The sequence below is a fragment of the Pelmatolapia mariae genome, linkage group LG9 (genome assembly GCF_036321145.2).
Source record: "Pelmatolapia mariae isolate MD_Pm_ZW linkage group LG9, Pm_UMD_F_2, whole genome shotgun sequence".
NCBI lineage: Eukaryota > Metazoa > Chordata > Actinopteri > Cichliformes > Cichlidae > Pelmatolapia > Pelmatolapia mariae.
Genome location: NC_086235.1, coordinates 778,521 through 804,880, shown reverse-complemented (window position 1 = coordinate 804,880; position 26,360 = coordinate 778,521). Strand labels below are relative to the sequence as shown.

At 47.0% G+C, this 26,360-nt stretch overlaps 2 protein-coding genes across 5 annotated transcripts; one reads left to right on the top strand and one right to left on the bottom strand.

The window, feature by feature from the left end:
* Window positions 1-7,009: 7,009 nt before the first annotated feature.
* Window positions 7,010-13,781, top strand: LOC134634070 (apoptosis regulator Bcl-2-like). Its single transcript, XM_063483118.1, has 3 exons — window positions 7,010-8,130; window positions 8,205-8,551; window positions 12,776-13,781. Exons 1-3 carry the CDS (start codon window positions 8,013-8,015, stop codon window positions 12,905-12,907), a joined length of 597 nt encoding a protein of 198 aa, XP_063339188.1. The 5' UTR covers window positions 7,010-8,012; the 3' UTR covers window positions 12,908-13,781.
* A 6,558-nt stretch (window positions 13,782-20,339) lies between these two features.
* Window positions 20,340-23,012, bottom strand: LOC134634069 (uncharacterized). 4 transcript variants are annotated; one of them, XM_063483115.1, is made up of 3 exons: window positions 22,903-23,012; window positions 21,618-21,897; window positions 20,340-21,248 (listed from the first exon to the last, which is right to left on the bottom strand). In XM_063483115.1, exons 2-3 carry the CDS (start codon window positions 21,886-21,888, stop codon window positions 20,947-20,949), a joined length of 573 nt encoding a protein of 190 aa, XP_063339185.1. In that variant the 5' UTR covers window positions 21,889-21,897; window positions 22,903-23,012; the 3' UTR covers window positions 20,340-20,946. The 4 variants fall into 4 exon arrangements, with proteins under 4 accessions (XP_063339185.1, XP_063339186.1, XP_063339187.1 ...); XM_063483116.1 differs by having other exon boundaries at window positions 21,618-21,900; window positions 22,903-23,006; XM_063483117.1 differs by lacking the exon at window positions 22,903-23,012 and adding an exon at window positions 22,454-22,516.
* Between the last annotated feature and the right edge of the window lie 3,348 nt (window positions 23,013-26,360).

Here is a 26,360-nt window from a genome sequence, read left to right as displayed (position 1 = left end):
TGTGTGATGAGGCGGGACGTCCAGCAGGGGGCGGCAAACACTCACAGCAGCTTCTCTCATTACTGCAGTACGACTACAACAGTTTCTGTGATACTGTGATACTGTGTATACTGTGATACTGCATACTGTGATACTGTGTATACTGTGATACTGTGTATACTGTGATACTGCATACTGTGATACTGTGATACTGTGTATACTGTGATACTGTGATACTGTGATACTGTGTATACTGTGATACTGTGATACTGCATACTGTGATACTGTGATACTGTGTATACTGTGATACTGTGTATACTGTGATACTGCATACTGTGATACTGTGATACTGTGTATACTGTGATACTGTGATACTGTGATACTGCATACTGTGATACTGCATACTGTGATACTGTGATACTGTGTATACTGTGATACTGTGATACTGCATACTGTGATACTGTGTATACTGTGTATACTGTGATACTGTGATACTGCATACTGTGATACTGTGATACTGCATACTGTGATACTGCATACTGTGATACTGTGATACTGTGATACTGTGTATACTGTGATACTGTGATACTGTGATACTGCATACTGTGATACTGTGATACTGCATACTGTGATACTGCATACTGTGATACTGTGATACTGTGTATACTGTGATACTGTGTATACTGTGATACTGCATACTGTGATACTGTGTATACTGTGATACTGTGATACTGTGATACTGTGTATACTGTGATACTGTGATACTGCATACTGTGATACTGTGATACTGTGTATACTGTGATACTGCATACTGTGATACTGCATACTGTGATACTGTGTATACTGTGATACTGTGATACTGCATACTGTGATACTGCGTATACTGTGTATACTGTGATACTGTGATACTGCATACTGTGATACTGTGTATACTATGATACTGCATACTGTGATACTGTGATACTGCATACTGTGATACTGCATACTGTGATACTGTGATACTGCATACTGTGATACTGCATACTGTGATACTGTGATACTGCATACTGTGATACTGTGTATACTGTGTATACTGTGATACTGTGATACTGTGTATACTGTGATACTGCATACTGTGATACTGCATACTGTGATACTGTGATACTGCATACTGTGATACTGCATACTGTGATACTGTGATACTGTGTATACTGTGATACTGTGTATACTGTGATACTGCATACTGTGATACTGTGTATACTGTGATACTGTGATACTGTGATACTGTGTATACTGTGATACTGTGATACTGCATACTGTGATACTGTGATACTGCATACTGTGATACTGTGATACTGTGTATACTGTGATACTGCATACTGTGATACTGCATACTGTGATACTGTGTATACTGTGATACTGTGATACTGCATACTGTGATACTGCGTATACTGTGTATACTGTGATACTGTGATACTGTGATACTGCATACTGTGATACTGTGTATACTATGATACTGCATACTGTGATACTGTGATACTGCATACTGTGATACTGCATACTGTGATACTGTGATACTGCATACTGTGATACTGCATACTGTGATACTGTGATACTGCATACTGTGATACTGTGTATACTGTGTATACTGTGATACTGTGATACTGTGTATACTGTGATACTGCATACTGTGATACTGTGATACTGTGTATACTGTGATACTGCATATTGTGATACTGTGATACTGTGTATACTGTGATACTGTGATACTGCATACTGTGATACTGTGATACTGTGTATACTGTGATACTGTGATACTGCATACTGTGATAGTGTGATACTGTGTATACTGTGATACTGTGTATACTGTGATACTGCATACTGTGATACTGTGTATACTGTGATACTGCATACTGTGTATACTGTGATACTGTGATACTGTGTATACTGTGATACTGCATACTGTGATACTGCATACTGTGATACTGTGTATACTGTGATACTGCATACTGTGTATACTGTGATACTGCATACTGTGATACTGCATACTGTGATACTGTGATACTGCATACTGTGATACTGTGATACTGCATACTGTGATACTGCATACTGTGATACTGTGTATACTGTGATACTGTGATACTGTGTATACTGTGATACCGTGATACTGTGTATACTGTGATACTGTGTATACTGTCTATACTGTGATACTGCATACTGTGATACTGCATACTGTGATACTGTGATACTGTGTATACTGTGTATACTGTGATACTGTGTATACTGTGTATACTGTGATACTGTCTATACTGTGATACTGTGTATACTGTGTATACTGTGTATATTGTGATACTGTGATACTGCATACTGTGATACTGTGATACTGCATACTGTGATATTGCATACTGTGATACTGTGATACTGTGTATACTGTCTATACTGTGATACTGTGTATACTGTCTATACTGTGATACTGTGATACTGCATACTGTGATACTGCATACTGTGATATTGCATACTGTGATACTGTGTATACTGTCTATACTGCATACTGTGATACTGTGATACTGCATACTGTGATACTGCATACTGTGATACTGTGATACTGCATACTGTGATACTGTCTATACTGTGTATACTGTGATACTGTCTATACTGTGATACTGTGATACCATGATACTGTGTATACTGTGATACTGTGTATACTGTCTATACTGTGATACTGCATACTGTGATACTGCATACTGTGATACTGTGATACTGCATACTGTGATACTCCATACTGTGATACTGCATACTGTGATACTGCATACTGTGATACTGTGATACTGTGTATACTGTCTATACTGTGATACTGCATACTGTGATACTGTGATACTGTGTATACTGTGATACTGTGATACTGCATACTGTGATACTGTGTATACTGTGATACTGTGATACTGCATACTGTGATACTGTGTATACTGTGATACTGTGATACTGCATACTGTGATACTGTGTATACTGTGATACTGTCTATACTGTGATACTGTGATACTGTGATACTGTGTATACTGTGATACTGCATACTGTGATACTGTGATACTGTGTATACTGTGATACTGTGATACTGTTATACTGCACTGGTTAATAAACTAAGATTCCAGATTCTTTATTGGTCACGTGCATGGTTATACAGGTATAGCACGCAGTGAAATGTGACCATGCGGTCAGGAAGGCGTCTGGACGTGGCCGCGCCATCTTGATCTGAGCAGTGTAGGACTCAGCAGCTCACTGTGCACCTGGATACCGGACTTCCTGAGAGACAAAACGTCAGGATGGGAGAGCACACCTCCTCCACCCTCTTTCTGAACATAGACGTCTCACAGGGAACAAGGCGGTCTGAGCGCTCCACCCTCTACATTGATGGAGAGGAGGTAGAAAGCTTTAAGTTTCTCAGAGTCCACACTTCCGCCGACCTTACCTGGTCCACAAACATTTCCCACCAGGTAGGAAAATCATAAGAGAGGATGTACTTCCTCAGGAAGCTGCGTCAATTACTCCCAGAGACTGCTAATTAACTTCTACCGCTCCACCATTGAGAGCCTTCTGACCTACTGCTGCTACTCTGGTTCAACTGCTGCACCGTGGAGGAGAAGAGGAAACTGCAGCGGGTGGTGAGGGCGGCAGAGCAGTTATTGGCACTAACCCCCCTCAGAGACATTTATACTGGCAGACTTCTGCAGAAAGCCAGCATCATCATCAAGGACCCCTCCAAACTGGACACTCACTCCCCCCCCCCCCCCCCCCCCCTCCCCCTCCCCCTCCCCTCCCTCTGGTAAACACTACAGGTCCATCAGGTCAAAGACAAACAGACTCAACAGAAGCTTCCACCTACAGGCTGTCAAACACGCCCCACCTCCACCCTGACTGAAGGTTAACTGTGCTGCTAACACTCATGGACATTACACTGTACTTATAGATAGATATCTATATATATGTACATATTAGGGGTGCAACAATACTCGTATCGATATTGAACAATACAAAATTTTTAATTTATTTTATCAACTTTTCTTCTGATGATGCTGTCTGTGTTGAGAGCTCAGTGGATCTGCGTTCGACTTATCCGCCTAGGCTGCACTGTCGAGCGCAGATCCACTGAGCGCAGCACAAGCTAGCGAGACAGAAGTTGCTCGTTGCAACATGGCAAATTGAACCTCCCCCACCCTCATTCAGATCTGGCCTTTGGAACTATTTTGGTCTTCATGTGAAGTATGACCCTGAAGGTAAGCGCGTCATGGACAAAAGTAAAACAGTATGTCGGATGTGCCACACAATGCTCAGTTACATTGGTGGGAACTAGTGCGTTAGCGCAGTTAGCTTGTTAACGTGTTGACGCCGTCCAGCCCCACACACGGGGCGATCCGCGGTAGCTCGTTAACGGAGATTTGCCGTGTTGTGGCGTTAACGTCATTTCAACGAGATTAACGCTGACAGCACTAGTGGGAACACAACGAATATGACTGCACATTTACTCCGACATCATCCTAGTGCAAAGACAAGTGGAAGCAGACAAAAACAACAAGCACGCATGCTACAAACTTTACCCGAGTCATTTAGACAGCCGTTAGCACATGATTCTCCTTATGGGGACCTGATATGTTTAATTTGCTGCTGAGAATATAGCCCAGAAGAAGCTATAGTATAGCTTTTATTTTGGAAAGAGCCATTTCTCTGTAATAAACTCTCTTTTTCCAAAGATGAGTGATTCCTCGATCAGATAGATTTATATTTTTATTACTTTGTTGTTTCAGCAACATTAAAAAAATTTTTTTCAGCAACATTAAATTTAAAAACTGTACTTTTGAGTTAAAATATATATTTGTAATTTTAATAAATGACAAAAAGGCATGAACATTTTTTTGTATCGAAAAAATATCGAACCGTGACACCAAAGTATCGAACCGAACCGAACCGTGAATTTTGTGTATCGTTGCACCCCTAACATATATATATATATATATATACATACATATATATATATATATATATATATATATATATATATATATATATATATATATAGGCCCCCTGCACGGTATGTACCACCGGCAGATAGAGGAGGTGGCTGATATCCAGAAATCCTACCAGTGGCTGGACAAAGCTGGACTAAAAGACAGCACAGAGGCACTAAACATGGCAGCACAAGAACAAGCACTGAGCACAAGATCCATAGAGGCTGGGGTCTATCACACCAGGCAAGACCCCAGGTGCAGGCTGTGTAAAGATGCCCCAGAAACAATCCAGCACATAACAGCAGGGTGCAAGATGCTAGCAGGCAAGGCATACATGGAACGCCCTAACCAAGTGGCCGGCATAGTGTACAGGAACATATGTGCCGAGTATAACCTGGAAGTCCCGAGGTCAAAATGGGAGATGCCCCCAAGGGTGATGGAGAATGACCGAGCTAAGATCCTGTGGGACTTCCAGATACAGACGGACAAAATGGTGGTGGCTAACCAACCGGACATAGTGGTGGTAGACAAACAGGAGAAGACGGCCGTAGTGATCGATGTAGCGGTTCCGAATGACAGCAACATCAGGAAGAAGGAACACGAGAAGCTGGAGAAATACCAAGGGCTCAGAGAAGAGCTCGAGAGGATGTGGAGGGTGAAGGTATCGGTGGTCCCCGTGGTAATCGGAGCACTAGGTGCGGTGACTCCCAAGCTAGGCGAGTGGCTCCAGCAGATCCCGGGAACAACATCGGAGATCTCTGTCCAGAAGAGCGCAGTCCTGGGAACAGCTAAGATACTGCAGGACCCTCAAGCTCCCAGGCCTCTGGTAGAGGACCCGAGCTTGAAGGAAAAACCGCCCGCAGGGGCGAGATGGGTGGTTTTTTTTTGTTTTTTTACATATATATATATATTAGGGGTGCAACGATACTCGTATCGATACTGAACCGTTCGATACAGTGCTTTCGGTTCGGTACGCATGTGTATCGAACAATACAAAATTTTTTAATTTATTTTATCAACTTTTCTTCTGATGATGCTGTCTGTGTTGACCGCTCAGTGAATCTGCGTTCGACTTATCCGCCTAGGCTGCACTGTCGAGCACAGATCCACTGAGCGCAGCGCAAGCTAGCGCAACAGAAGTTAAGGTCATTGCAGCATGGCAAACTGAACCTCCCCCACCCTCATTCAGATCTGGCGTTTGGAACTATTTTGGTCTTCTTGTGACGTATGACCCTGAAGGTAAGCGCGTCATGGACAAAAGTAAAACAGTATGTCGGATGTGCCACGCAATGCTCAATTACATGGGTGGGAACTAGTGCGTTAGCGCAGTTAGCTCGTTAATTTGTTGACGCCGTCCAGCCCCACACACGGGGCGATCCGCGGTAGCTCGTTAACGGAGATTTGCCGTGTTGTGGCGTTAACGTCATTTCAACGAGATTAACGCTGACAGCACTAGTGGGAACACAATGAATATGACTGCACATTTACTCCGACATCATCCTAGTGCAAAGACAAGTGGAAGCAGACAAAAACAACAAGCACGCATGCTACAAACTTTACCCGAGTCATTTAGACAGCCGTTAGCACATGATTCTCCTTATGGGGACCTGATATGTTTAATATGCTGCTGAGAGTATACCCCAGAAGAAGCTATAGTATAGCTTTTATTTTGGAAAGAGCCATTTCTCTGTAATAAACTCTCTTTTCCAAAGATGAGTGATTTCTCGATCAGATAGATTTATTATTTTGTTGTTTCAGCAACATTAAATTTAAAAACTGTACTTTTGAGTTAAAATATATATTTATAATTTTAATAAATGACAAATTAAAAAGGCATGAACATTTTTTTGTATCGAAAAAATATCGAACCGTGACACCAAAGTATCGAACCGAACCGTGAATTTTGTGTATCGTTGCACCCCTAATATATATATATATATATATATATATATATATATATATATATATATATATATATATAACAGATCTCCAGCTTTCTGAAGCTCTTCTTTGGACACTGGCTGCTTTTACACTCACATTCAGTCCTCGTAGCTCACAGGTGTGAGTTGTATTTGTAGACTCTTTAATCCCAGCAGGCACACAGACACATTTCTGTAGCTGTGGAACTGCCAACGATAACACAGTTACAAAACCTGCACAGCTCAGCAGTGAGTCCTCAAACACGTGAGGACACTGGACAGAAGAACAAGTGTCCTAAAAACTCTCTGCAGGTGAACAGCACCTGAGACATAACATGGATCTGAGACATGATGTGGACCTCCAGCTCATCAGGAAGCCGTTCTTCATGAAGACACAGGCTGAGCTGTGATGTCTGATGGAGCCACAGCTGAAGGATCATGTTTCTGATTTTCCTCCATGCTCAAGACTTTTGCACAGTCCTGCAGAGCAGCGTGATGACGCAACACGTTCCTGGCTCAGACTGACGTTTCTCATCATCGTCCAAACACGTCACGTGTTGGAAAAGTCGGCATTTGTTGCTCTTACATCACGTTTCACTTACAAAACACGATATCGAACATTTTTACACGTGCACGCTCGCACCCACGCGCGAGGAGCTGCAGATGCGAGTGACGTAGGATGAGGAAGTGCGCGCTCGCGGAGCAGAGCACCTCCTCCTCCTCGCGGAGCTGCGGGGGAATCCCGGAGGGGCGTGCCCGCTGTGTGCGCGTCAGTGTGAGCAGCACGTGCATCGTGAAGGGAGCGGACCGATTATCGGTTATTGATCAGAAGCAGCGCGCGCCGTCGCGCCGCCATCACGCTGAATGTGTTCGGAGCGCGTCCTCGCGGCGCGCCCCGCGGATGCGCGCGCACCTCCGCCCGCCGCTAACGGAGCACCGCGCGGAGCCTGAACCGGTCTGAACCCGATCCTCGGACCGTCCTCGCTGTGGGCGGAGTTTGAAGCGCTGACGTCACAGCACAGCTGATCAGCGATCGATACTTGTGTGAGGAGTTGCAGCACGTGACCGTCAACTGTAACAGGGGTTCTCATTGGCTGAGGAGGATGACGTGCTGGTGGTGAGCCAGCAGGGGGCCATGGCCGCCGCCTACAGCAGCCGGGACCTGGTAGAGGACTTCCTGCGCTACAAGCTGCTCGGCAGGGGCGTGGCTTGGCCTCAGCGGCGGGCCAATGACGAGAGAGCCCCGCGTCCAGGTGAGGAGACATCCACTTAGTTACCCGCTTCCTCAAACATGTCGCAGAGTAATGGCATCATCATCTCCTCCTAGACCCTCCTGTGGCCCCACCCTGCCTGCAGGCCGTGCTGCGGAGTGCCGGCGACGAGTTGGAGCGACTTTACGGCAACGAGCTGTCTGCGCAGGTGACGGTGCTGCGACTGCGTGGGAACGGCGGGGGCGCTGCACGCTGGCGCCACCTGACGGCTATCAGAGAGGAGCTGTTCAGGGACGGCGTGAACTGGGGACGCATCGTCGCCATGATGGAGCTGGGCGGAGCTCTGAGCGCCGCCGCCGCCAAGTCAGGCGACGAAGGTCAGATAGATGATATCGCCAGCTGGATGGAGGAGAGTCTGGACTCGCCGTTGCTCCGGAGATGGATCCATGACAACGGAGGATGGGTAGGAGCACGATTTCCCTCCAAGTCCTTATCTCCTCTGATGTTTCCTTGTCTCCTTTGCTGTAACCTTTCTCTGTTTCCTTGTGGTTGACTTTCCTGCTTGGCTGTGTCCTTCCTCATGCATCCTTCCATTCCTGTTTCCTCGTCTCCTCCTCTCTTGTCTTCCGGCTGAGAGCTCCTGGATTTTCCTGGAATTCCAGGACTCCTTGTTTCTCATCAGTTGATGAGGTGGTTTTGGTTCTTCCTCTGGTTTTTCGGGGGTTCTGAAAAGGTCCTGAGAGTTTTTGAGAGGTGTTTAATGAGGTTCAAGTGTACTTGAAGAAGTTCATGTAAGCTAACGGCGGTCTGGCTGTGGTTGAAGGAAGTCCAGGACAGAGGTTAAAGGGCTCCAGGAAGTCCTGGAATTATCTGGGTTGGTTCCTCTGGTTTTTAACAAGATTCCAGGTATCCTCGAGTCTTTAAACATCCTGGCACAGCTTTTAAACGGCTCCTGGAGTACTTCAAAAATATTCCAGGATCCCTGAAGGAAGTCCAGGACAGAGTTCAGTATCGACTGAGCACGCTCTGGTGCTTCAGGGAGTCGCAGATATGTTTGAGGGGTCCTTGAAGGAGGTGAACCTGCAGGAGTGAGAGAGCTGAGGAGGTCGCTGCAAACGTACTAGGAGGTCCGACCAATCAGATCAATCAGACAATATCAGAGCCACAGAGAGTGTATGAGCACTGAACATGGGGGTGTTTGTGAGGACCCTAAACCTGGTCCTGACCTCACCCTTCAAACAGACACGCACACACACACACACACAGAGTATTTTGGTTTGATTGCAAATTATATGCAAAGTGTAGAAAATCCCTAAAACTCTGTGGCCTCTGTGTGTGTGTGTGTGTGTGTGTGTGTGTACATGTTTAGACATCTTGGTGGGGACAGTAAATTGGCATGCACTATACCTGTGGGGACCAACAGCTCCTCACGAGTTTGAAGACATTTGTGATACTCAAAATGTGGTTTTAGTGTCAGAGCTACAGTTAGGCACAGGCTCAGGTTTAGGCTCAGGCTCAGGGTTAGAGTTCATTTCAGGTGGGTAGGGCAAGAAGCTGGGGAAAGCATTATGTCAATAAGATGTCCCCACAAGGATATAAAAACATGACTGTGTGTGTGCGTGTGTGTGTGTGTGTGTGTGTGTGTGTGATGATAAAACCGTTAAACTGAAACTCACACACACACATCTTGTCTCTGCAGGCTGATGATTCGTTGCGTATCTCAGCATATACAAATTGAAGGTTCAGCTTTGGTTGTCATGGAGATGACTGTCAGATTCATCATATGTTTATCACATGTTTGAAATCCTCATGCGACCTGAGAAAGTTGAAATGAGCAGCGACCGTCTCCCTCCTGCAGAGGGAGCTGCGCTCTCAGCTGTGCTCCAAACCTCCAGGAGGTCGCTGCATCACTCAGAGCTCCTGAATCATTCATTCATCCAAACATCGGTCAGGAGACCTGAAACCCAGCAAACGAGCCTCTGAGCAGCACGCCTCCTCAGTGAGGTGTGAGAGGAGGAAGCCCCAGGGAGACCCAGGACGCGCCGGGAGTGCCTCGTCAACCTGGAGAAGCAAGAAGTGGTGCTCCCACAGAGGGAGGCCCGGAGCTGCTCCTGATAAGGACTAGAAGAAAGGCCCCGTGACCTCATCAGGACGGGGCGTGTCTGTGAGCACAGCCTGGGTTTGAGACATGCAGTGATTTTGTGACGGAGTATCTGAGGCCCGCTAACGCCCTGCTAACCCCGCTAATGCCCTGCTAACCCCGCTAATGACCTGCTAATGATCCACTAAGGCCCTGCTAATGATCTACTAATACCCTGCTAACACCCCGCTAATTACTCACTAACGCCCACTAATGACCCACTAATGCACTGCTAACACCGTGCTAATGATCCGCCAACAACCTGCTAACTCCCTACTGATTACTGGCTAACGCCCTGCTAACGCCCTGCTAACATCCTGCTATGACCCACTAAAGGCCCACTAGCTCCCAGCCAACAATCTGCTAACACCCTACTAATTATTGGCTCCATCATCATCTTCACTTCGTGGTCCTTCATCAGTAAACTGCACACCACCAGCAGGCCTGTTCCATGGGTTTGTGTGGTTTCCATGCAGCAGGTTTTCAGTATGTGGCGTCCTGTGTGAGGTCATAAAGCTCCTGAAAATCGCTCAAAAATAAAATGGAGTCTGGTGCAGAGCGTTAGAGAGCGAGAGGCCCGAACAGTTCACTTTCTAATTATATTCTCTCCTGTCGCTGTGGTTTCCTTCAGTTATATCTACTGCCTGATAACACGACAGGCTGTGTGTGTGTGTGTGTGTGTGTGTGTGTGTGGTATTACCCAGAAATATCTTTCCAGGTAATCAGTGTGGTTGAGTTTCCGCCTCAGGCTTCAGGTCAGCTGACACACCGTTTCTTCAGAACCTGCTCACAGCAAGGAGCACGCGCACACACACACACACACACATCTATGTGTGTGTGTGCAGAGAGCTCTAAGAACACAGGCAGTGGTGAGCTGCGCTGCTTTCTCAGAATTCTGCAGTCAAACTTTCCATCGCGGCGCTCAGCGCAGCGTGGCGGTTTCTCTCTCTGATGTTGTCTTGCTGGAGGATGGCGGCTGTTTCGAGCCCTGAGAGCACCTGAATGTGAAACATGGGGTCAGCCCATCATGCCTGGCCTTCCTGCAGCTGTGTGAGCCGTGCTCTGAGGACAGTACTGACTGAAGCAGTCGAGTCATCTCGCTAACATCTGATCTCTGAAGGCTTTATCGAGCTCAGACTTCAGGGTCAAATAACTCCCAGCTGTCTGTGCAGGTAAACCCCGCCCCCACATGTGACTCATCATGCCAGCGGGGTGGGAATCAGGCCGAAGCCGGACTGCTCACTTCTTCGCCAGAGTCCCGCTGACTCCATGCTGAGGACTGGTGTTGGCCCTCATCGGCCTTCAGGCCTGAAGAAACAAGCTAACGCTGCAATGCCTGCAACTCCTCCGACGTCCAGCAGAGGCAGCAGTGAGTCAGTCCCACAGACTCCGTGTTCAAGTAAATGTGGTTACAGCCTCGTACACAGACTGTCACCTCTTTAAACTCTATTAAGGCTTTGAGTGATTAGGGGCGTGGCCTCTGTGACTGACAGGTGGACGGTGCTAGCTGTCTGCTAGCTTCACCTGAGCTGGACCTCTGCACCGTGTTTGTGCTGCTGGAGCATTTTTATTTAACATCATGTGACCGATAACATGGCTGCTGTGAGGTTACTGTACTAACAGAGCGACCAAGAAGGCGGAGCTCCAGACTCTGAGGAGAAAGAAGGCACCTGAGCAGGACGCCTCGTGGACGCCTTCAGGTGTTTCAGGTATGCAGAGGAGAGGAGGAGGACTGGGGCACACCTGGTTTGGGAAGTTGGAGGTGGGAGGCAGACGTCTGAGCTCTCCTCTGCTGCCTCCAAACACCTGTGTACACTTACAGTCAATCTTTAAATTACATTTCAGTATAAACGTCTGACACAGAAAGCTTTTAACCTGGACTGAGTCCACTGAGTCTGGAGCTGCTTCAGCCCATTGTACAGGATGTCAGGGTAAAGGTGAGCTATCAATCATCCAGCCTGTGCATGTGCTCTTCTTCTGTGGTGTGAAGCTTCTTTAGAGGCGGCGGTCAGCTTCCTGTCAGGCTGAAGGCCGCTGGTGTTTGTCAGCAGCTCAGCTGGAGGCCCGAGTGCAGCTACAGGAAGTGCTTCACAGGAGGGTTCTCCCCTAATCTTCATATCACACACACACACACACACACACAGCATGCAGGGGAATAACCCAACACTCCCTCGTTAACACTCGACTGCTTGTACACAATATGAAGCAGCGGCACCGGCTTTGTGTCTTTGCGTGTGTGTGTGTTTGCGTGTGTTTGTGTGTGTGTGTGTGTGTGTGTGTGTGTGTGTGTCTAGACCACAGGTCCGAGTCATGTGACGCTGATGTTGGGGAGCGTTGATGTCCACAGTGACCAGTTTGCCTACATGAGTCATGGCAGACTGATCACATGATCAAACGTGGGCTGGTTGTCACTGAGTGATCAGCTGCTGGTGTCTGTCTGTGTTCCTGAGGCTGTGTAAATAAAGCTGAATGAAAGTACACACGGTTCTGATCTGTCAAAGAACAAATACGACAAATGAAGTGTTCCCTGTTTGTCTTTTTTCCCAGGATGCTTTTGTGGAGCTGTATGAGTCCAGACCCACAGACAGCTTCTGGTCCCTGAGGATAGTGTGTGGACTGGTCGTACTGGGAGCAGTTGGGGTCATACTGGGATTTCTATTCAGCCAGAAACAAAACTGATGGGAGGTGTTATCTGGTCCAGCCATGGAGCTGCAGTTCCTGTGGTGTCCACCAGCTGCTGCTGTGCTCCACACTGAGACTCTGAAGGACACTGACTTTGTGTGGGTGGATTTTTATGGGGACGTAAATTTCACCACCAAACTTCTCTGAGTGTTACTTTTCAGGCTTTGTTGGCTGTTTAAACTTTGAGTTTCTCATGGTCACAATAACATTCAGCCAAAGGGCTCCAGGGAAGACCGACCTCCAGCTGACTTTAAATAATCATTCTCTCACGTTTTTACCCTGGAAGTTTCCTTCCAGCCTTTATGTTAATCTGAGCTAAAGACATCCTGGACCTGCATCAGACTCAGCTGGCCTGAAATGATGAAGCAAAGCATTTAAGGAGGATTCACAGGAACAGCCCAGTGAACGGACAGGAAGCCAGCAGCTGTCAGAGGCACTAACAGCTGCACAGCACCAGAAGAAGCTCCAGCAGGACTGTGAGCCAACGGCAGCGCCTGATTGGATCATAATGTAGCTTCAGATCAGGTGACTGAGATCCAGCTCGACCAACATCGAAGAAATGTTTATGTGGTACATGAAGCTGATGAATATCTGCTTATTGAATTCTGGTTTGTGACGCAGTTTGGTGCTTATGTTAGCACCAGTGAGGATGATGATGATGATGGTGACGAGGAGGAGGAGGAGCCAAACCTTTGAAGAAACTAAGGAACCATGTAAAAAGATTTAAATGTAGCAGAAATGCTGAAACCGTCTATAAGGATGTGCTGAGCCTCAGACTGTGTGAAACAGAGACCCATGTTCATTTCCTGTTTGCTCTGCCTTTCAAAGTAAAGGTTCTACTTAAACAGACTGTTTATTAAATCATTGTTGTATTAAATGTAGTCTGAGAGTTTTTATTACCATGAAGTAAACAGAAACTGAAAACCAAAACTCAGTGTTAAAACTTTCATTCTCACTGAAATATAACAGAGCTCACTTACAATGTGTTAATACGCCTCTCTGTAATAGGTGTAGGCTGAGGGATTCCCATGATGCACTGGGTGTCTTTATCCTGTCTTCCTTCTCTCACCCCAACCAATCACAGCAGATGGCCCCGCCCCTCCCTGAGCCTGGTTCTGCCGGAGGTTTCTTCCTGTTAAAAGGGAGTTTTTCCTTCCCACTGTCACCAAAGCGCTTGCTCATAGGGGGTCATATGATTGTTGGGTTTTTCTCTGTAGAAGTCTGAACTTCAGGTCCGGAATGTTCCGGCCGTCTTGGTCGGAGCTGTGGAGCTGAGGCCTCTCAGGAGAAGTGAGGACGTCCATGTTTTTGTGGTCGATAATGTTCAGTTCCACTGAGAATGTAAATGTTGATGAATCTGTTTGAATTGTTTTGAATTCAGAATCAAACTGAAACAGAAGCAGTCCGGCTCCAAGCTCGAGTTGTTTTCCAGATGAAGGAGCTCTGAAACCTGATGAACTCAAGACCTTTGGAGGACTTTCCCTGTCAGATATGTGGATGCGGGACTCTTAGAATGAAAACAGTGTGTTTGTTTACAGTGCAGAAAGTCTTCTGAGCGTGCTCCAAGTGAGGATGTATGTCCCTGACACCTGTGCAGCGTCTTCCTGTTGTGACGGTGGTCCATGTTTCACTCCCCTTGCTCAGTATCTACAGTGCGCTCACTCTGTTCCCTCGTCTCCGTAATCCTTTTTTTTTTTTTTTTTTTTGCCTGTCCCGTTTGGATCTTTTGCCATTAGAATTATTGTCTAAAGGCGAAGAAAGATGCCCAACGGATTTACTTTACCAAATGGACCATCCTAGCCTTGCCGTAATGGTCTATTTGATTCACCTTTAATTGTTTATTTTATTTTTACTTGTTGTATGCGGGACAGACTTTACTGGGGGAAAGAAAGGGGAGAAAGAAGGACCTGATGGAAGGTTCCGTAATCCTGCAGGAAACCACAGAAGCAGTCGTTAGGATTCGCACCAGCGACCACACAAACACTTTGTAAGACTTAGTTTTCAGAGCAAACTGACGATACTGTCACAGCGACCCAGCGTCGACGGAGCTCAGGTGAAGCGAATCCCCACGGCAGGGACACCACTGTCCGGGCCCGGACTCACAGAGAAACCAGAACATCAAAACACACACAAACAGGGAAACATGGACCATGAGAACACACGACCATGGCAGATCACCCGGCGAGGACTGCAGACCGTGACATTCCTGTTCCCCAGCCTCGTGTTTTCCACCAGAGTTTGTACAAAGCAGAGACAGGACATGATGAGAAACAACCTGCTGACAGAATCACACGGCTGACAATGAAAACTAAACTAAGAAAGAGCCGTTAGCGAGGCAGACAACCTGAGTGGTAGGAGGAGGTGCCCAAACCTGTGGAACAGCTGCTGATCAGCTGACCTAAGCACTCACAGCTGCAGCATCTCTGACTGCTGCTTAGGTGCAAACCCACATGACCATTTATGGTCCTGGTATAATGTCCTGGTCACAGAGCGCTGCAGCACGAATCACCTTCTGATGGTTGTCAGTCTGACTCTAGCTAACAGTGAAACTTTGAGCACAGATGTAATCTAACATCATCACAGATGGACCGGAGGTCTCACCTGAAGTTCACTGTATGAAACCAGAGGCCTCAGAGTCACACCTGTGAGCTGGGCTGCCTGGCAGCATCCAGGTGATTCCCACTGAAGGTGACCAGAGTTTTCATGGATGATGAAACTGCAGAAGATCCACTGAGCAGGACTAACTCCTCATTATCATCTACAGGTTCATCTTGATCAGAGCTGTATCTTTGAGACAACACTGCCACCATCAGGCCATACTGGGAATTACAGCAGTGTTTAATCAGCTGAGACAGAAATACACTGGTTCTGTTTTAACAGCAGCGCCCTGCTGAGCTGACAGTGTACGTGATGGTTTGGGTATTTAAGGGTTAACGTGCAGGTTTACAGTCCTGAGAAGTGGAATCATCTCAGGTCAGATGTACAGTCCAGAGTTCTGACTTCGTATCGTTGATCTCGCCTGAGGTTGATTTCAGGTGACTTGAGTCAAACGTATGAGTGACTGCAGTCTGGTAGGTTTCTAGAAAAGATGGCAACACGTACATTTAGGAGCTTCATGCAGACGGTCACCGACACTCTGCTTACCTGTGGCATCTGTACCTGCTGGGTGGACTTTGGTCCCCAGAGGAATCAGTGTTTGATGGGTTTAAGTTTCTGGTTCTGAGTTCTGGTTGCAGCTCATCCTCTGCATCACATCTGAGCAGGAGCTTCCTGCTCCGTCCATCCACGAGCCCGACAGGAAACTGATCCCAGTGAGCTTCAGTAGCTGCTGTTCTGAACTCAGTTACAGCATCTAATCCTGAACTACACTCTAATGAGTCTGTACAATTAAGTTATTGATATAATTAATCATTCAAACACCGTCTGTGTTAAAGGTGAGCTCACACTGTGGGAGGGGCCGCAGCCCACTGCCAGAGATCCTCAGATCGCTCCAGCAGGCCAGGGAATCCTTCGATGGTGGCACCATACGTCTGTCATTCATAGAAACAGACCCTGCACTCTTTGGCTTTCACCTGATGGGTGGGAACTGTAAGCTTCAGTCAGAGTTTTGGGGCAGTGTTCAGCTGTATTGTCAAAGCAGACGTCTGACCCCGTGTGAACGCTGACCTCAGGTGACCTCAGGTGACCTCAGGTGATCTCGGGTGACCTCAGGTGACCTCAGGTGATCTCGGGTGACCTCAGGTGATCTCAGGTGACCTCAGAGTGCATGATGTCATCCTCAGCCCAAGAACACCTGACTTTACATTTATCTAAAAACAGATGTTTACCTCTGCTTTCTATTTCCAGCTGCTCAGAAAACTGCAGGCCGATCAGGCGTCTGATTGGCTGCAGTGTTCCAGAGGGGCTGCTGGGAAAATCATGGACGTGGGATTGTTCTTAGATGTCCCCGATGTTCTGTCTCCTTTGACAGACACAAGCACCCTGCTGGATTTCAAAGACCTCTGATGGTTGTTCTCAGACTTTGTAGCTTTCACCTGAAGTCACTGACAGCACGTTTCGCTTCCATCGCAGCAGAGCTCGTCTCCAGCAAACAGATCCAGAGTGAGAGAATCACGACTGGACTCAAAGTGCATGTTTCAAAAACAGCTTTTTTTTTAAAATTTATTATTTAGGACAGTGCATGTTAATGAACATGAATGTAAAAAAAATTACATGAATGTAAACATACCAGATTATAGCCAAGGACTAATTTCCATCTGTTGTCCTTAAACATAAAAAATAGACATAATAATTCATAAAAGTTCATAATTCATTCATAATAAAAACTCCATCACCAAACTCACACATACACACCATTCTGTTCCCAAATAAAACATTAAAACTGTACAACTTATACATGATCACACACTTGATTTGTCCATAACCAGTTTTTAACCTTTGCCTTAAACAAGTTGAATGTCGAGCATTCTCTGATGGATTGAGGACGTCTGTTCCACAGGTGGCCGCCCTGGACAGAGAGGACGTTCTGCCCAAATGCTGTCCGTCTGTGGGGTATAAACAAGTCTCCTCGGGTTGTAGCTCGAGTGGTCCTGTCTGAGCTTTATTGATGACACGACAGTAAGGCAGGCAGATATCAGAGAGATGCACAGCTTCAGCTCAGGTTCAGCACTGTGGCAAGGTGCCGATCCTGCTGACAGAGCGTGGCGATCAGCGCCGAGCTCGCTTCACTTCCTTTTCGCCGCACCACGTCGATGACGTAGCGGGCTTTAGCTGCTCTGCTCTTTGAACTGACAGATTCCATCTCCTCATCGATGATAACAGCCTGCTCCAGGAGCTGATCCACCAGCTCATTTAAAACAGCTTCAGACACTCTGTCAATGAACTGGGACCGAACTGACAACAGCCTCTCCTGTTGTCAGTTCTGTGCTCTGCTGGGACCCTGTGCTCTGCTGGGACCCTGTGGTCTGCGGGGACCCTGTGCTCTGCGGGGACACTGTGCTTTGCGGGGACCCTGTGCTCTGCGGGGACACTGTGCTCTGCTGGGACAATGTGCTCTGCGGGGACCCTGTGCTCTCCTGGACCTGCAAGATAAAACATTAGGTCTTTGTCATATTTCCTCCTCTGTTCCTGCCTGTATGATGACTCCACAGACTGAATTGCACACGTATCTGTGTCTCGCCCTCCCTTCACTCACCCATGGCTTCTGGCAGATTGCTCAGCCTCTCCAGCAGATCATTCCTTCCTAACTTCGTCAACACCATCCTGGTGACATAGGTGGTGTTGGTGCAGTAGAGCTGGACCATCTGATCCACGTGTCTGTCCGGTCTGCTTTCTCCAGCCGACTCCTCTGGATTCCTCTCGAACCTTCCATCAGGTCCTTTTGACTCAGGTACCGTTTGAACTTTTTGAAGTCATCTTCTCCCAAATCCTCCAAAATCTGCAGAAGGACTTCAGCTGTGGTCATTTTCTACCCTGTGGAGACCCAACAGACATCAGCTCTGAGAGAAGCTGGATTGTTTTTCATCATTTTTCTCTGACTGAAGAAGATTTGATGTTTTCTGTGATAATCGTCCTCATCAACAACTCCCCGTGAAGTTTGATGGTACTCCACCATAATCAGCTCTGCCTGCTGGGGGGAAACCCAACGTGGTTATTAAGGTTTGGATGTTTTTGTAAAGAACATGTGATGAATGATTGTTGTAAACAAAGTGGGAGGGGCTTCTCCTGTTGGAACATGAAAGTCGTCCCTGAGAAGTCGGAGGTGTAAATTCCCTCTGAGCTGTTCATCGTTCGGGTGTGTGTGCACGCTGCTTCTCTTCTCCTCAGTCTGACTCTGTGAGTCTGGATTCACAGCACTCTGACTCCTCTAAAGCCTTTAAAGTTTTAATGGTAATGATTGAATCTGTTCAGTATCAGTAAAGTTGGGACAAACAGCAGATGCAGAAAGTATGTTGGGCTGGAAGATGAAAGTGTGTAACTGTGTGAGATGAGAACAGTTTAAACTGCTACAGCTGATGAGATGTGGGTGATTAATCTTACATGACTGCTTCACACTGAACCAAACACGTGTTCCTGCATGGATCAATAAACCTTTGATTTTCTATATTTCACATGATTCTGACTCAAAGTCAGCGCTTCCTGTTCTTTGAGGGTGAAGAAGCTTTTGTTGAATGTAAAAAAATGTGGAGCAACACTCACCTCGTCCTCCTCCTGCTCTGTCAGCTGGAGTCTGAACTCCCTGCAGTCTCTACCTGGGTCACCTGTTTATGTACAGGAAGTGTGCATGATCCAGGTCAGCTCTTTACCTGAAGGCGTGCTGGGGATTTGTTTGCTTTATCTCACTCAGGTTATTACCTTCGTCCTACCAGCTCACCTGCACTGACAGGTGTAGGACTGTCTTTGAAAACAGGATATGACCTCACAGGAAGAGCTAACGTTCACGAGTTTTAGAGCGCTCCAGAGTCCAGTGTGTGATAAACCCGGTGGACCCTCCACCACAGAAAGAAGCAGACCCCGCCCCACTCCCACTCTGACAGCAGAAGAAGAACGTGAACACTCACCTGCTCGTCCACTTCCTTTTTCTTCTGTAACGTGCAGTTGTTCCTCCTCTCCACTGAAACAGGAAGTCAAACGGCTACGTAACAGGAAGTGTGTAGCACACGCTTCCTGTGTGTAGCGCACACTTCTCACTAACAAGTACACAAAGTTCCTGCGTGCTTGTTAGTTCATGCTTGAAAGTCAGGAGTGCGGAGCTCCGAGGATGGGAGGACGCAGCGCGCCGCTTCCACGACAGCGGTGTAGTTGATGACATCACAGCTCGACTCCAGTGTGTTTTGTTGCCTTTAAATATTAATCACTGTGATTAATATTTAAAGTGAAAGTTGTCCATGTTTCATGTCATTGAAACATTAAACTGATTATTGAAAAGTGTTTTTAAGCACATGGATGATCTGAAAAGATTCACGTCACATGGGAGGGATCAGAAAAGAGCTGTAGTCCACTCTATAGCTCATCAATGTTAAACAATCAGCACACCTATAACGTTCTAATTTAGGGGGTTTGGTGGTTTTGACTCATGTGGAAGTGACCCAGGACTGCGTCTGCTCCTGGTAGGATGGTTTGAACGGAATCTTTTGTCTTTATTCTCTGACGAAGATGAAGATGGACAGATTAGAGCTTCCTGCCTGTAACAAATCCGACACCGACTCCTGTTCAGACCGTGAATTCAGAGCTCCTGCTCTCCATCGCTCCCCGTCACCTCCACCCCTGCTCACTGCAGGTTACAGTAAACCAGGGTCCAGGTGTGGATGGTTATTAGCTTCTCCACTCACCACAGGATCTCTGAATCTTTGTGAAAACCCACAATGATCTACACTAATGACTGTCAGTTACTGAATATGTTCAAGGTTACTTTACAGACTGAAGCAGACACAGTGACAGGAAGCTCATCTTTTATTTTCACGTTGATCAGAGTTACAGAAAGAAACATGAAACAGTCTGACCCTCTGCTCTCTGACACGTTTGACTTCAACAACATGAAAACAGCCAAAATCCTCATTAATGTTGGTTTCTGTTGGACTTTTATTCTAATCAGCTCTAAAATGTTTCCATAAAATCTAATAAACTTCCCGTTAACATCAGTGTCCAATGAAAATTCTACAAATAAAGTCATTTTCCTGGTTGTTTTGTTCTCAGACTGGAAGTCAGAGATCTTGGTTTCCATCCATCCTGAAGGTTTTCACAGAGCCGACTGTTCAGGTTTGACTCAAAGCCTTGTTTCTGGAACACTTTAGTCCTGAAACCTGCTGAAACTCTGACTGTTCTGCTGTTTGAACGTCTTTGTTTGTATAAAGACGCGTAGAAAATCGTCTCTGTGAAAACCTGTGATGTGAAAAGCAAACCAAATAGACGAGTCTCGCGCTCGTGTTTCTGTAAGTGGATTGGAGGATTGAACATTGAACTGTATCTGCTGCTTCTGGGTGTTACAGATGATTCCTAATTTGCTCTCCTGTGAGTGCTGAACATCTAGCAGTGCCTCACATCAGCTGCAGCTCCCGTGAAAGGCACGGATCCACCTCGCAGAGAGCGGCGATCAGAGCCGAGCTGGCCTGGGATCCTTTTCTCCGCACCACGTCGATCACCTGTCGGGCTTTATCCGCCCTGCTCCTCACTCCGCCTAAATCCATTTCATCATCGATGATGACGCGGCGCTCCAGGAGTTTATCCAACAGCTTCCTCAGGACGGGTTCGGACACTCTGTCGATAAACTGAGAGCGAATGACCATCAGCTTCTCCTTCTCCTTGGCGGCGGTCTTTGGCGGATCGGGACCTGGATGACCTGTGAGAGAGAGGAGGACGGATTAATGCCGAGGTCAGAGTGAGGCCGAAGACCTCCGACCACGGGAGCCTCAGCGTGAGGCCGAAGACCTCCGACCGCGGGAGCCTCAGTGTTCCTGAGAACATCCAACAAACACATTTAATCCGGCAGCTCCGACTCAGGCAGCTCCTTCCATCAGCTGTTTGCTCTAAACGCACCTTAAAAGGGAGAGAGACACTCTGCACACACTTCCTGTTTGCAGGAAGTGTGTGCAGAGTGTCCTGTCACAGCGTGACGCTGCGTGTGACCTCTGACCCTGATGATGTCACCTGAATGTCAAACGTTCAAACAGGTTAAAGGAAGTGCACGCCTGCCCACAGCCTCACTGACCTGCAGGTTGACCCATGAGCTTCCGCAGCTCCTTCGCCAGGTCGTTCCTGTTGATCTTCTTAAAGACGCTCTCCATCACCTGCACGGCTCCGTCCATGTCATACTTCTGCACCATCAGATCCACGGCGTCGCACCTCTCCGCCTTCGACAGCTGGTTCACTTTGATGGGCTCGATGTCTCTAAACCGCTCGTTCTTCAGGTTCCACTTGAAGGTCTTGAATTCTTCATCCGTTATGTCGTCCAGGATGTTGACGAGGTTCTGCTCCGTCATCTCGGCTTCCTGCTAGCATCAGAAAACACTGTGATCAGACTCTGATGCATCATGGGTAATGAGCGCACGCGGGACAAAGACGCTGACGCAGATCCAGCTTTACACTGTGAGAGTGCCGACGTGAAACACAGTTAGTGTTAGCAAACATCTCCAGTAATAAATCAGTGCACCACAAACACACGGACGACTATGACAGAGACACATAAAGAGGCGGGGTTTAGTTCAGGAAGGAGGCGTGACCTGGAAGTACCCGCCCTCATCAGCGCTGTCTGAATTCTCCACATGACTGTCACGGCGGGACTTGCACATGTGTTTCCGGAGCAGATCCAAGGAGACGGGAGAACGTGAGAAGAGGAGTAACGAAACGAGTCGAGTTATTGGGCTGAATCCCAGGAAACAAAAACAAAGAAAGGAGAAACAAGCGATGGACCTAAACTAAAACCTAAAGTAAGAAAACGAAACAATCTATGAAAACTCTGGCAGGAGACATGAAAATGAACAGGCACATGCAAAACGTAGACGCGGATGAATCCAAACATGAACAGTTGTAAGTAAACTCTGTGACCTGACGTGACGTAAACAGACGACCCGACAAAGACCAGAGGAAACACGGAGGACTTAGATACACAGGAGAGATGTGAGGCGAGTGGAAACGCCTGGGGACACAGCCCACACCAATCAGGAGTCGGGAATGTCAGCGTGCCCCGCCCTCAGCTGTTTCCTGTCACCGCAGCTCAAACTGGTTTGAACCTGATCTCAGACTAAAGATGAAGGGACCACAAACAGCTCACTGATAATGAAATGTGAAAGAGAAGCAAACCCTGCAGATGTTCTCACAGCAGGTTTACAAAGATGGCCTCCAGCTGCTTTTCATCGCCACCAGCGAGAGCACAGACGTCAGGCTGGCAGGAAGGAAACCTTCTGTGGCGCTCGCCCTCAAAGGCCGAGCCAGAATCTCCTAGCCGACCCTGAAGCTGGCGAGGAGCTTCAGGTGGAAACGGCAGACACACTCACCTTTCAGCTCGGAGCGATGACAGAGAAAGGAGCGCTTCCACTCGCTGGTGCCTGTCAGACGGGCTTCAGGGCTGCTGCTCTCCCAGTTGTGAGGAGCTGCTCAGACTGACTAATGTCAGAGGTTTGGCTTCTTCTTTCATGCTTCCTGTGTTAATGTGACACAGGAAGAAGACATCCGCTCACCCTCAGCCCCTCTCACATCTGTCTACATCAGGCATGTCAAACATAAGGGCTGGGGGCCCAGAATGGACCTCGTAAAGACACCAGTGTGGCCCGCTGAAAATGTTTGGAAAATGCATGTGAGGACATCGATGTGTGAGTTTTGAGTGTATCGCACAGCTTTTAGTTTTCCTCACAGATGAAACCCCCCTCCCAGCGCTCACATTAGCTGTGCAGGTAACACCTCAACACTAACACGAAGGGCAACTTCACTGGTTCAGCCCACTGGAGGTGGAAGTGGGCTGTATGTGGGTTAGTGAGGTTTGCACACGTGTCACTGACCTGCTTACTTTTCAGGTGCAGCGAGGCCGGCCACTAAACCTGAGCTAAAGCAAACATTTGAGCTGCTGAGAGAAAAAAAAAGACTTACAAATTAAAACATCTGAAAAGAAATAATTTCTATTTTCAGTTTTATTTATACAGCACTAAATCACAACAACAGTCGCCTCAAGGTGCTTTATACTGTAATGTAGACCCTACAATGATACATACAGAGAAAAACCCAACAATCATGTGACCCCCTATGAGCAAGCACTTTGGCAACAGTGGGAAGGAAAAACTCCCTTTTAACAGATGTTAGAAACGACAGACGCTGACAGGAAACGGCACAAAAGCTGAAACAAGCCCACCAATGAACTGAAAGACTGTGGAGAGCCTTGGCCCAGCAGCCTCCACGCTGCTGCTTTCACATGTCTCTCTGAGGACTTTAGCTTCGAGTTTCGTGGGTTTCACAACCTGAAACATAAACAGACCTCCAGTGTTCATGAAGAAAAGTGGATGATAGTTGAAGCTAACGTGACTGGAAGGAAAGAGCTCTGCAGAGAAACCTGAGGAGGGTGATGAAGGTCAGGCTGACACACCAACAGGATCAGCTGCTTCACTCACTGATCGCTGAGCCTCAGCTTTCATTCATTGTTTTTTCTCCAGCTCTCGAAGAAGGTGGTCACATCTCTCTCCCTCACCTTATCTTTCCTGCTTGGTTTCTATGTCCGAGTCTTGTCTAACTCCAGTCTTGTTCTCTAAAACTAAAGAATAATGGATCAACTGGTGTCTCAATGCAGTTGATATGCTCTTCTCTACGAGAAGCCTGGGCTCAGGGGAGTCCGACTGTCCTACAGGGACATTTACTGCCGGGTAGATGGGGGAGTGGGACGTCGTGTGCTTGGTGGCACTCTCGATGGAGGACGTTGAAGACATCTACCTATTCAGAACCATGATAACAGGGTTCTTGGTGTTCAGAGGTGGCTCAGCCCTGGTTTATCGAAGAATAAAGAAAGCGGTCACAGAAAGCGGATAAGATCTTGGAAAAGCTCACAGCTCTGAGAAGGGATAGACCTGGAGACCAGTGATGAACATGAGATCAACTGCAAAATTAAATGCAGTCTGTTCGCACTAGCCTTAAACCAAACAATCATCAACTCTTTCAGGCACCCCGTCGCCATCTGGACGGCTTCAAGGCCGAGGCTGGATGGAACAACAAATTCTTCTCCCTGATTACAGGACTGTGCTTTAAGTATCTGGGTGAAAGGACACAGGATACACACACACGCAGATATACAATCACCCCCTCCACACGCCTCCGATGCATGTCCTTTATGCTGTAAGGTGTGAAGATCCATGTGCTGTCTGTGCTGACGTGTTTGTCCTCCTGTAAGAGCTCAGTCTGAGTGGAGATCTTTATCCTCCTCCCTCATCTGTTCTGCATTTCATTGTTTCCAAAGCTACCTGTTCTGACCTTCTCCCCACTCTGATGTTTGTGTAATGTGTGGTCGGAAGGCTCATTCATTCATTCATTCACCGCTCTGATTAAAGGAAAAGATTAAAGGATAACCCTCCGCTGCAGGGTTTTCCTTTAATCTGTCACACTGCTGAACAACTGTAGTGGGGGGCGGCTCACTCAGAGATGGACTATGTGAACTGTGTGCTTGCACTGTGTGAGTGGAGCTCTGTGGGAAAACTAGTGCGCGCAGCTGCAGAGGAAGGATACGAGTGTAGAGCACCATAGAAACGCTGTGGCTCCACGATTGGTCCAGACGAAGCTGACCTGTGTGACGTCACAGAGTGCCGAGACGACACGTTTCTGTGAAGAACTTAATGCAGCAGCACAGTTGCAGAGCTCACTGAAGAATACAGTGGAACCCCGACTTACAAAATTAATTCGTTCCAGAGGGTCTTTCGTAAGTCAAAATGTTCGTAAATCGAAGCAGCTTTTTCCGTCGCCTTTCGAGTGAGGCGATGCTGGCTGAAGACGAAGTTCTTGGTGGAGGCTGAAGAAAGCATACGTATGCATACATACATACATACATACGTACGTGTACATGTACATAACATTATGGAATTTAATTCTAAACATTAAAACTAAAACTTACATTTACGTTAATTAATGTACGTACGTACACTGTGCAATGATATTTTTTTAACATTTTTTTAAACTCCCTCATATTTATGCCTTATGCCGGCCCCATCATGTATGAACGATAGGCTAATTGCAAACGAAAAGCATACGAAATAGCGCACTGCAACAACAATACATCTTTCACGTGGAACAGCGAAATTTTGCTACACGGGCATTTTGTCGTACCATGGGCAAAAATATTGCCGTTAAGTGCCTTCGTAACTTGAATTTTTTATTAAATGGGGTCTTCGTAAGCCGGGGTTCCACTGTACTAGTGATGGGTCGGTCGCGAACAAAATGGCTCTTAGAGTCGGCTCTTTGAAGTGAATGATGTGAGCCGGCTCCTTATTGGGAGCCGTGTTTTTTTGCGCAGAGCAGAGACGGGGGGTGGGGGGGGCAAACAGAGCTTTGCGTTTGGCAACAGCAGTAGCACACGAAATGAGAGACAGAGGGAGAGAGACAGAAAGAGAGCCGGGAGCAACAACAAGAGACAACATCGTTACATTGGAAAGATATGTTAAAGAAAATGAGTGACACCAAGAAAAGAAGCAAAATCTGGAACCATTTAAATTTTATTGACACTAAAAGGCAGAGTGTAGAGTCTGCAAGAAAAGACTATCATATAGAGCCGGCTCCGCAAACAACCTGCACAGGCACCTGAGAACTGTCCACCCATCAGTGCAATGGGAAGACAAAACACAGTCAGCTGAGTGTGACATTAATATTTCTAAATGCCAACCTTTCCCTTAATTAAAGACCCTGGCGTTCATTTTTTTCCTTTGTGCTTTGTATATTTTAATCAATATTTTATTGTGTTGTGGTTTGCAGTGTCTTGTGTTGTTTC

Excerpts from the sequence above, each read along its gene's own strand:
- LOC134634069 (XM_063483114.1), bottom strand. The coding sequence starts at position 22,197 with ATGTGCAAGTCCCGCCGTGACAGTCATGTGGAGAATTCAGACAGCGCT. Across the intron at positions 21,898-22,128 it reads ATGAGGGCGGGTACTTCCAG|GAAGCCGAGATGACGGAGCA; the intron begins GTCACGCCTCCT and ends TGATGCTAGCAG. Across the intron at positions 21,249-21,617 it reads GCTCATGGGTCAACCTGCAG|GTCATCCAGGTCCCGATCCG; the intron begins GTCAGTGAGGCT and ends TCTCTCTCACAG.
- LOC134634070 (XM_063483118.1), top strand. The coding sequence starts at position 8,013 with ATGGCCGCCGCCTACAGCAGCCGGGACCTGGTAGAGGACTTCCTGCGC. Across the intron at positions 8,131-8,204 it reads CGAGAGAGCCCCGCGTCCAG|ACCCTCCTGTGGCCCCACCC; the intron begins GTGAGGAGACAT and ends ATCTCCTCCTAG. Across the intron at positions 8,552-12,775 it reads TCCATGACAACGGAGGATGG|GATGCTTTTGTGGAGCTGTA; the intron begins GTAGGAGCACGA and ends CTTTTTTCCCAG.